This window comes from Pterocles gutturalis, unplaced genomic scaffold (assembly GCF_000699245.1).
Source record: "Pterocles gutturalis isolate BGI_N339 unplaced genomic scaffold, ASM69924v1 scaffold8566, whole genome shotgun sequence".
NCBI lineage: Eukaryota > Metazoa > Chordata > Aves > Pterocliformes > Pteroclidae > Pterocles > Pterocles gutturalis.
In genome coordinates this window covers 68-11,474 of record NW_010102993.1, presented here as the reverse complement: position 1 = coordinate 11,474, position 11,407 = coordinate 68, and the positions used below count along the sequence as shown (strand labels likewise).

Genomic DNA, 11,407 nt, shown 5'->3' with positions numbered 1-11,407 from the left:
AATTGTTTGGAGGGGGTGGGGGGGGGGGGCAAAGTTTTATTTTGCTCAGTTTTCTTCTGAGAGATGACCATATCATTTTTGCCCAAACTTTCTCAAAACAACCCCTTGGGATGGGGGGCAGCCCTCTGATGCAGCCACCACCCCAGTGGTGATGAAGGCTGAGGAAACATCAGCCCCCCATAATAAATCCCACAGCAACATTGTGTTGAACAGCACTATCAAATGGGAGGATGCTAGCGCCCATCCATCCCTCTCTACCACATGCACACATCTGCATTCTGGAAAAATAAGCCAGAATTAATCCTGCATCCTTTCTGTGGTGGCCTTGGAGCGTATATTTATGTTACTATCAGATTTTAAGGTGGGTGATTTAAAGCTGCAATAACAAGGAAAGTCCTTGCCTCGTTCAGGCTGAATATTTTATGATGTGCTGCAAATGAGAAAGCCAGTGCAGTTTTCTGAGAAGTATACTGAATAAGGCAAGTCTCTGTAGGACATATAGTATTTCTATAGCAATATCTGTCCCTGCCTGATTAACACCTTAGATTATTGGCACAAGAAGAATTTTAATCACATACTTATATTTCCAAAAGGTCAGGCTGAATAATCATAATGTTCCTTTCTGGGTCTAAAACCTATTAATCTGTTTACTCATTTTCTTTTTATGTGTTAGCATTGTTTGAACAATGAGACGAGGGCAGCCAATTTCTCTTTCCTTTCGAACAGTGACCTGGCCAGGTTTGCTTTCTGGTTCTCATGCATTTGCACAATGTATAGGAAGTTTAAAGCCAAACAGAAAACCCCTCTATTAAAAACAAAATAAATTTTAAAAATGGAAATATTTGTATTAGTAAGAATTCTTTCATTAGGGAAAAGTAATAGTCAAAGCCAGAACTTCCCAGGAATGGTCCCTTCGGTCTTTCTTATCTCACCTCACCCTTCCAGCTTCATGCCCCAGGGGCTGAGTTATGTGTTTTTCCTGATTTATATTGTAGGAATGTGTGAACGTGTAACTTCTGATCAGTGGGCTGTTCACAGTTGTAGGGTAATATTTTACCTATTTTTCATATCGGCCTGGGAAGCCTACCACTCCAAATTTCTGAAATCAGCCCTTTTTCAGTTAGGCATCCCTAGCTTGCAGGTTTAAACAGTGTCAGTGGGTCCCTAGGGACGTCTCTGCCTTTCGGTGCTGGTTCTTTCAACCCAACGTGGTGGTGCTTTGATTACTCGTCCAATGGAGGCTGGATCACGGCTTGAACTGCAATGAAGCATCAGGTGAACTTCACACGCCTCTGGAGGGAAAAGCCTACCAGCTCTGAATAGCTTTGATGGGAGTCTTTGTGTAAATCCACTGCTGATGAGTTCATCAATAAGACTCTTGATAAAAAGCAATTAAACTGTCAAGCAGTAAACAATCCAGGGCAATTCCAGCCCGTACTCCAAAAGAGACAGAGAAGAAAAACATCAGTGTTTTGCCAAATGGCAAAGAAGTCAAAGTGATATTTCAAAGGGTGTTATTTTTCAAGCTCCCAAAACAAGCAGAAAGGTTCCAACACTTGATAACAGTGGGGGACGCAGGGGTGAATAAATGAGAGGAATTGTCTGTACACACAGATGGTACCAGCAAGAGACAGAAGGGGTAACATGAATACATTCATATCAATATATGACTAACAGATTTTTAATTCCAGCATTTATTTGTTTTTTGATTCATGTATTTATTTACCTGAAGGCTAACACAGGTAGGGATGTCGCCTGCCAGGCAGCCCCTCTGCGGTGGTGGTCCGGCAGGTTTCTGGCAGAGGGACCTGCAGTGTGCGGGTGCAGGATTCACACTGCTGGCAAAAACATCAGAAATCCAGAGGGATTGGCTCTTGGTTTAGGAGTTTAGGAGTCTTAAATTACTAGAGTTTTTGTTTTCTACTCATCTTTAATCAAAGCATTTATTTGAAACGTTGCATGTTCTGCTTTCCTGATGATACTGCAAAGGAATCGGTTGCTTCAGAAGCAGGTTGACCACGTAATTTCTCCCTACCTGTAGCAGGGACTGTTTTCTCTTTTTTTATTTGTTTGGCTTAATATAAAGTAAAGGTGTAATACAAATGCTGAAATGTTTCCTCATCTCTCTCACATTCCATCTGTGAATTAGAAATTACAGAAATATAGAAATTGTGTAGTGACAAGGGCTGACACCAATCCTTGAACAGAGCCTGAATAACTGTTAGGACGTTGTTACAATGACCCCTCCTTTGCCTCTAATGAAGATTGCAAGGTCTTTCAGTATCTGTACAGGGTGTTCAGCCAACAGCATGCCCGCACAGAGCCCAAATAACAAGGTAACTCATCCATGTACACAAAACCGTTGGCATTTTCAAAGTTTTTCGAAACCTGTCCTAAACTGAGACACTCGCTGTGGCAGCCTGTGCTGGAGGTTTGGATCTGTGTTTAAACACAAAATTGGGAAGAAATAAAGAGGCAAAATCCCCAAATCCATCCAGGAAAAAAAAAATCCAACAGCAGACACCGATTCTGTTTTTAACATCTGTCTCTGTTGCCTTGTTCATTTTCATTAGAGCTGGACAAACTTTCTATAGCTGAGCCCAGACCAGAGGACTGTAGGAGTTTATTGCAAACTCCAGCACCAGGCTAGATCCTCTGAAAGATTCGCATCATCTGCAGGATTGATGCATAAAGTCTCCTTAATTAAACACTAGCTGTGTAAGGTTTTATCTGAGGAAACCCTGGAACCAGAGTGCAATCTCTGTCTCCCCGTTGGACCTGCAGAGAATGCCTCTTCTTTCATACGGTCAAGCTGAGTCCAGCTGCCCCTCTTCAAAATGGGTTTGGTGGCAATGCATCTGTCCTAGTGGGGTAGGGCTTGTGGAACAGGACATTGCTATGTGTCCTGGTTGTTTCATTAGGCCAAGTCTGATTCTCTCTTTCTTACAATGAGAAAATAGAAATAGTCTTTATTCTGACCTTTCTCATGTTGATAGTCAGCGACGTGAGCTAAAGACAAATAGCCTCAGGTAAAAGATGTAGTAGAAGTTAAAAGTATTTGTATTTATGATTGGTGGGGGTTTTTGTTGGTTTGGTTTTTTTTTTTCATTTTAAACTAAAAATCTGGGTATTGCTTTGAGAGCGATTCCCATATTCCTGGAACCAGACAGGGCATGTGCTGAAGGTGTCCATGTGTGATGTGAACACCCAGTGTAGCTCCTTCTCCAAGGGCAAATTGTGCCTGACAAATTTGGTGGCCTTCTATGACAGGGCCACAGCTCTGGTGGACAAGGGAAGAGCAACTGACATCATCTACCTAGACTTGTGCAAAGCCTTTGACACTGTCCTGCACAACATCCTTGTCTCTAAGCTGGAGGGACATGGATTTGATGGAAGGACCATTCAGTGGATAAGGAATTGGGCTGGATGGTCACACTCAAAGAGTTGCAGTCAACGGCAGGGCAGGGCTAATGGTACTCTGGATCGCAGTGTGACACTTGAGCTGTTCCCAGGCTTAAATAGCTTTGAAGTAACTGCAGTTGGCTACTCCTCCTTTGACTTCTTCTTTGCAGGGAACCAAGATTGAAATCAGAAGGGGAAAAAGGTTCCTTGTGCTGGTGTTTGGGACAGTGTGTCCAGCTCCATGAGCCAGTGCCAGCTGCAAGACAGGAACAGTCCTCTTCCACTAATGAGAAATCCCTCGTGCCCTCGCTTTCTGATCAGAAAAATTTGTCTTAAATTTCTTTAAGACAAAGAACTAATTCTGCTTTTAGTGTCTGCAGTTTCAACTCTGCCTCCTGGGCACAGCTCAGAATTGCCATAGAGAGGAGGGCAAAGCTGGTGCTGCCATTCCAAAAAAAAAGAAAATTATCCCAGAATAACAGAGACTGGAACAAACAAATTGCAGCAGTGCTTTGTGAGTGCCCAGGTCTGTTCAGAGCAGGATGCCAAGCCTTGTCTCAGTGGGGTAGAGGGGATTGGGATCAACACCAGCTTTAGACAAGCAGGCCACATCTCCAACACGGGTTTAGGGCTCAAATGCTCTCCCCCAGCTGCCCTTGCTGGTTTGCTCCTGGAACAGCATTGACTTATGTCAGTCCATGGACACCATACTGGGAGCAGTGTTCCCAATGACATTACAGTTGAGTTAACCCTGTTTTGGAGGAGAAAAGCCATCTGGACGTAAGCTCCGTATGGAAAGTAGCCACAGTCATAGGTGCTGAGTTGCAGAGCATCCTCAGGAGGTGAACCCCAGCCGTGACGCTTGCCCACAGCAGGGAGACTCTAGAGGTGTGTGCGAATTCCATGTACCATAGCACAGAGCTGCCACACGAATAAATAGCAGCACAGGTCCCTCGACTCTCTGTTTACCTGGGATGCTGTTGACACTCTGAATAAGCAAGCGGCTGTGAAGTTACCGGCTGTTTCTCCCTAGTCCTTGGATTAAGCCCTGGTTTGCAATGCATCGTTTAAGAGGTTGCAAATATTTTCCATGTGTTGAAAGAAAATTGCAAACAGATTGAGCCTGGGTACAGTAGATCCACTGGACTAAATTTGACTAAGAAAAGTTTTTCATTAAAGAATGAAGCTTCAGGCGGATGAGGAGTGAGCTGCCATGGAGGGAAATTTTGTCATTTTAATAAAAAAAATTTTGCGAAAGTATACTCTCTGCAAACGTCAAAGGAGAGAGTCCTTGTGCAGGAAAGCACATGATGTAAATCCGTATCTATGAAGGCAGTCCATCTCTCGAATATAACAAAAGTAACTGTATGAAATTGCAAAACAGCATGCACAGTGTTTTCCTGGGGAAATGTGCTGTATTCAGTCATATTAATTACTGCGTGGGCTCAATTTTCAGTGCAGTCAATCCACGGGAAACAAAAGGGCTGCAGGGGAAATATAAAAAGACTTTCAGCTAATAGGAACCAGATTCAATAAAACTGTATCTGCCCTCAGTGAACGGCGAGGCAGAGGTGTGTCTGTTCTCACTTGGCAAGGCACGCGATGGGTCCAGGAAGGGTGTAGGGCTGAGAGGGGCTTGGAGCCGTACCCTGTGCGTGTATACATATATATATACACACACACACACACATATATATATATGACCAATAGAACTCCTATTGTGAGAAACTAGGAAATTCAAATTTTTCTGTGCAGCGTTCAGGCTGTCATCTCAGAGCAGGTTGTCGTGTGATGGCACTTCTGTGGGTGCAGCCTCTGCCTGCTGTGCCCTGCTGTTCCATGAGTCAGGGGCTCTCCAATTTGGTACGATACCAGGGTGTTTTCCTCACCCCACTGTCATTCCAGCATTGCTGCACTGACCCCTCTCTGCCAGCAGCAAGCCCCTGGGCTGGTGGTTCTGCCAGGGGTCTCCCAGGTGGACTTCAGACCCTGGGTGAACGTCACCTTTACTGCAGAATTTCAGTGTAATGGCAATATTTTAGCAAACTGGTTGGTTTGTTTGCCTAGCACTTAATAAGGGGATTATCCGGTTTATTTTTTTTCTTCCCAGATTGCTTTTCAGTTTTGAAGTTGAATGTGTTCATTTTTAGTGGTAGCCTTCTCTTCCATTCAGGCTCCAAAATTCCCAAGGAAGTGACTTCATGGCATTATTCAAGCAGATTATTGCTCGGAGTGGCTGTGGCTGAATTACCTAGTGTTCATATAATGGCAAGCTCCCAGTCCATATGTATTTAATGACTGTAATCATTTATTACTTTCCCTTTATTAGGTTTGTTTTTAAAGAAAGTTTTACTGTGCTATTTATGATATGCTAAGTGGTGCAACTTGCTGAAAAAACATATTGCATACATTTCATTTTTTTAATAGGTTTTGCTTGTTAAAATGGAAATCTTTTCTTTACCCTAGTAGGGCAGGTTTTTGCTGACAGTTTTATTATTTCAATTACTGAGACATTTCTTTCCTCTTTTGTTTCCCCAGATACTCCTCCAGGGAGTTTTAATGTGCCCATTCTTTATTTAAGATTGGGTTCAGAACGTGTTATTTCTAGCAGGGCAGAGGAAGAGCATAATATAGCGGACATTAAATAGTGGGATAGTGTCAAGGTTTTATTTTCTTTTCTCTATGAGTTGTGGAATCCTTTCCTCATCTGTGTCATCTGGTGATTAATTGCTCTGATAATCTGCTTTCCCTCATCAATAACTGTCTGCTTGCAGTGCCAGGCAGAGGCCGTGCTCTGCCTAAAGATTTGGTGGCTGATGAAAAATGAACGTACATGTACGAGTAAAGGGGGGAGACCTCTGAGAGAATTTAAAATTGCCAGAGACGCAGAGTCCTTTTATAAACTCTCTATAGATACTGTCAGCGACTACCATGTGTATTCACTCATGGGTGGGGAAAGGAGAATGCGACCATTCCTCCAGGGCAAAACCCAAGCCTTGCTCAGTGGAGTGAAAAGTGAACCCCAAAGGATGGTACAAGTAGGGAGCCATACAACCTCGGTGAGCCAGCACCAGCAGGAAGGGCAGACTGAATTTGCCTATACGGAGTTCACTAGAGTGGGACAGCATGGACACCAGTGTCTGCACCCCTGGCTCTTGCTGGGGTTGAGCTGAGATTTCCCTCTGCAAGTGCTAGTCAGTCTTTGACCACTGTCTGATGTGTGATGGATTTTATTTTCCATTATAGCATGACCAGTCCTTGGACTATGAGAAAACCAAACCCAAATGCTTATTGGGATGGTGGAGGAGCCCCCAGAGCTCCAGCTGGGCGTGTGCTCAGACTGCCTGTGGCTAGTGCATGGCCTCGACCATCCTTTAGCGAGATGGAAAGCACATCACAAAGCATCTCCTCACACTTCTGCATCCCCTCATGTTTTCCAGAGTGTCTGGAGGAGAGCTTTTTGACCGCATTGTCGAGAAAGGGTTCTACACTGAGAAGGATGCCAGCACTCTGATCCGGCAGGTCCTGGATGCTGTCTACTACCTGCACCGCATGGGCATCGTGCACAGGGACCTCAAGGTATGACCATGACTCAGTCCTCCAGGCAGTGTTAATGAATTATGTGAGTCTACCAAACACATCTAAGTCCAGCATGCCCTGGGACTGGCCGTTTCAGTAAGGCTTTACCATAAGAGGGATGCTCTGAAGACTCCCCGTGTAATTGGGTTTTAATGAGGACTTAGCAATCAATGCTCTTACAATGGGAGTTTTGCACATATGATGTGGGGAAAACAGTCATTCATTAGGACCCAAAACATTACATTAAATCAAGAAACTCATCTCAGCTGGGATGTGTTTACTGCTACAAAGGCTCTTGCAGATTTGCTGTGCTATATTTACTTTTACTTAATAATAATTAGTAACAATAAATAGTGTGGGAAAGTTGAATGATTTCCTACCATGATGTTTGGACCAGTGTTTATGGAGACACTGTTAACAGCAAGGATTCTTCTAAGGAAAATTGTATGGCAACGTGATTTTTAGATAATTTTTCTTTCCGGTGCACCATGTTATCACACCAAAAACTCTTACCTTTTCTTTTGAAAAAAAACCCCAAAACATTCCTCTGTTGTTTCCTTCCTATATCTTAAACTCTCATAAAATAAGCTGAGAGGCTTGGATTTCATAACGCACAGCTAAACCTCTCCATCTTTAGTATCTTAAATAAAATTTAGCACAAGGCATTAGAAAAAGATACAAATGTCAAAAGAAAACTGCGGGTCCCGTTTCTGAGATAGTTAATTCTACTGAAGTTTACTGATAGAAATTAAAAATTCAGTGGATGAAATAACACCTCTGGTTTTGTTTTGAAGGGATGCTCCAAACAGGAATTGCTTTGGATGCTGGGCTTTGAATGTCCCCATGTCAAGCTAATAGAATTTGACAAAACAGTTCAAATTATGTAAAGGCTTAATGAACATTAGTAGAGTCAAGAGCCACAAAGAAGTCTTCTTTTTTTTTTTCTTCTTAAATACAATTTTTTATTAAATTTTAGATTTATTGTATTTTTAATTTGGTCTAATATTAAACTGAATGTTTGTGATTTTTGGCAAGTCCTCTTAGTGAAGGTTGTAGAGCTGAGAATGTAACCTCACTTTTTTTCCTTAAGATGGATGAAAAATTGTAGTGATGAGAGATACTATTTATTTGCTTGTTATCTCCTTCAAAATTAGTGCTGGTGTGAAATGCTGCATAGTGTAAAATAATAAATGTCAGGCTTGTTCCCAAAATGCAATACAGGAAGGCCAAAATAGAGCCCATTACCCATGTAACCACCAGCACCAGAGTTCTCCAAGGTGGAGCAGTGCCCAAGACAGGCAGACACAGCCTTGTTATGTGAAAACCTCAATGCAGCCAGTTCCTTCTGATGCTCTTTGACTCCAGATGTGAATCCTTTAGCCGTGTGTGGGCTGTTCTTTGGGATTCAAAGCTTTTCCACACCTCACTGTTGCAAGGGACTTGCCTCAGTCCTGGACACCTCTGCCAGAAGCGGGCATCCTATGACCTTCACTTGAAAAGATAGACCAGGACAATAGAAAGTAGAAATATATTTTTTTTAAAGCATTGGTTTGGCACATTTTTAGGTCAAAATCTTGAATCCACTGAAGGAAAATACTTACTGATGTCCGCAAGTGGTATTTCCTCTTCACTGTTGAGCAGTTTGGTCCTACTAGTCCCAAAAAATGGGTTTTCAGTAAGGAGGCACTGGTTAGTCTTCCATCTCCTGCAGTCTTCATGTGTTGCCCTCAGTTCCCATTAATTTCCTGATCTTATGCTGAAATATTCTTGTATTTATTAGGGTTCCACTGCATTTTAGTACGGAAGCGTTGTTTGGTATTTTAACATGACCAGCTTTTTCCCAAGTTCAATTTATAGGGAATATTTTCAGGCTCCTTTCTGCAGCCAGAGGTTCTGGAGGGAGGTCTGAGTCCTCTTAATTCGGGTATTCAGTTGTCGGAGCTGTTAATATTCCTGTGTTTATAATTAAATTAAAGGAAGACTGTAGCTCTCACTTTAAAATGGATTAATCTTATTTAAAAGTTCCTAATAGTAAAATATGAGATCTGGTAATTGGGAAGTGTATTCATCTACAAATTACTTTCAGAGTTCATGTAAGGACATGCTGGACTGAGATCAAACCAACCTTCTCCAGTGGTATTTTGGGGCACAGACTAGCTCTTCTCTTTCTTTCATTTTGTTTACAAGTCTTTGTCAGTACCATATCAGTTGTTAAAATTACTCACAAAATATGGTATATGAGGAACACCTGCTGTGAATTTCTATTAGCACAAACATACCATGATGGCAAAAATAGGGATACAATAAGGCTTTTTCTGATGGCAAAATATCAAGATAAGTGCAAGTTTCAAATTGTGATCCCCCAAAATGAAACTCTGGGAACAAATCCACTGTATAAAAATACAACCCTTGAAACATATGTAACAATTATTTATTGTAATTATGTGTTATTCAGATACCAAAATAGTACTTGCTGTAGTTGGGAAAAACAATCTGCACTCCAAGACTCTAATCTAAAAACTGCAGCAGCAGATAGCAAGAAATGGCAGCAGATGAAGTCCAGGATGTACACAAGGACTGAAAGGCTCGAGCAGATCCACTTGGTACCGAGCCACCTCGTTAATGCTTTTTAAATTAACCACCTTGAAGAACCAGAGTTCTTTTAAACAGGTTTTAAACAAGTTTAAGTTTTAAATGGGTGGATTTTTCCTTACTAAATATGACTAATTGGGGGCCTGAGGTGAGTTAGGAGAAGTAATTGGGAAATAATAAATAACAGGATGGAGGAGGGAAGATAGATGCTAGTGCTATTGCAGGCCAATTGCTCCTCCTTACAAATCCAAACTTGGATGTGTCCCAAGGAGTCCAATGATGTTGTGTGGCCGCAGCTGCTTCTCACCATTTCCTGGAGCACACAGCGGAGTGATGGACAAAATGTGTTGCATGCGGGTGGGTGTTTGTACCAGCCTCTGGGCAAGAAGTCTACACCAGGATTATGTTGAATCCATCACTTTTTTAGATGAAGACCCCAAGGTCCAGGTGGTGCAATGGCACTCTGTTACCATCAGATCTTTTAATGAGCCCACATATTAACTAGGGGAAGAAGTGTGCTGTCACAGCACGTAGCAAAAGCTTTGATATGTAGCAGTAACACATCCAAAACATATGGATGGAGGACCATGCTGTAGCAGATGGAGCTGATTGGGCTCTCCAACCCGCCTGACATGGGTATAGAGTCACAGGGCTTCATGAAGTGACTCTTGTTTTCTCTCAGGGTAAACAAGTCGCTGTGCTTAGTGCCATAACATTTTTTCCTAATAAGCTCTAGCTAAAACATCCTTGCTGTAGCTCTGTTAACTGTAAAGGCATTTCCTCACTCCTAACAGTTTATTTCCAGTGGAGACATTACAAATATTCTATAATACCTACTGTTTTCCTTTTTCTAAATGCTGTATAAAATTTTTTCATTGCACACGTGGATTTACCATATTTACCTGCCTTCAAATGAATCCTTCTGTTTTATCACTCTGAAGAGATGATAAGGCAGACACATCTCACAAGTAAAGGACAAGCCTTAGTTCTTATTGGGGTACCAAAGGAGAATTTTGTTATCCCAGGAAAGTTACTCAAAGCTCAAGGTGTCAGCTTCTTCCATTAGTTGCCATACAGGATTCTGGAGAGGTTCTCCATATGGGTTGTAAGAGTAACTTTTTAGGATTTAGGGGAACCAGATTATGAACCAGATTATATTAGTGTATGATGTAACTAAGGATTGTATTAAATGCAATACATCAACCAACAGATGTTGTTGCTCGACTTACATATTCAAAACCCATTTTGCTTGTTCTCCTTTCTAGCCTGAGAACCTGCTTTACTACAGCCAGGATGAAGAGTCAAAAATCATGATCAGTGACTTTGGATTGTCAAAGATGGAGGGTAAAGGAGATGTGATGTCCACAGCCTGCGGGACTCCTGGCTATGTTGGTAAGAGGTTTGGTTATATGTCCGTCCACTCTTCCCAGCTGCAATACAGACACATAGTAAAAAGGGAATAGTAATTCTTTTCCAGTGCCGCTACATAGTGCACATGAGATTTTACAGATGTTCATTAGAAATAGAGATTTCAGGAGGTGCTGGTTCTCTGCCTTGTGTGATCTTCAGGTCCGCATTGTGCGATCCAGCTCAAGGTTCGTGGGATTCACTTTCGTGATTTCAATTCTTTGCAAAATGAGTTTTCTCAAAGACTAAATTAGCTAAATTAGGAGCACGTGAAGAATATCCTCAAATGCATCAATTCTGCAAGCACCTTGTCATGGTTTTGAACCCCTGGCTGGCAGCCAAACACCACAACAGCCGCTCACTCACCCTTCGCTGTCTTGGGGATGGGAGAGAGAATTAAAGGGATAAAGGGAAAAGAGACTTGTGG

General features: G+C 42.2%; 1 protein-coding gene across 1 annotated transcript in view; it reads left to right on the top strand.

Moving 5' to 3' along the window:
- The window catches only part of LOC104471245 (calcium/calmodulin-dependent protein kinase type 1D), a gene marked incomplete at both ends in the record, with an annotated part of 47,022 nt that extends 36,057 nt beyond the window's left edge, over positions 1-10,965 (top strand). Inside the window, 2 exons of the mRNA XM_010086516.1 lie at positions 6,843-6,981; positions 10,839-10,965. Of these exons, the coding sequence (XP_010084818.1) occupies positions 6,843-6,981; positions 10,839-10,965 (266 nt within the window). The remainder of the gene's footprint in view (positions 1-6,842; positions 6,982-10,838) is intronic.
- Positions 10,966-11,407: the final 442 nt, after the last annotated feature.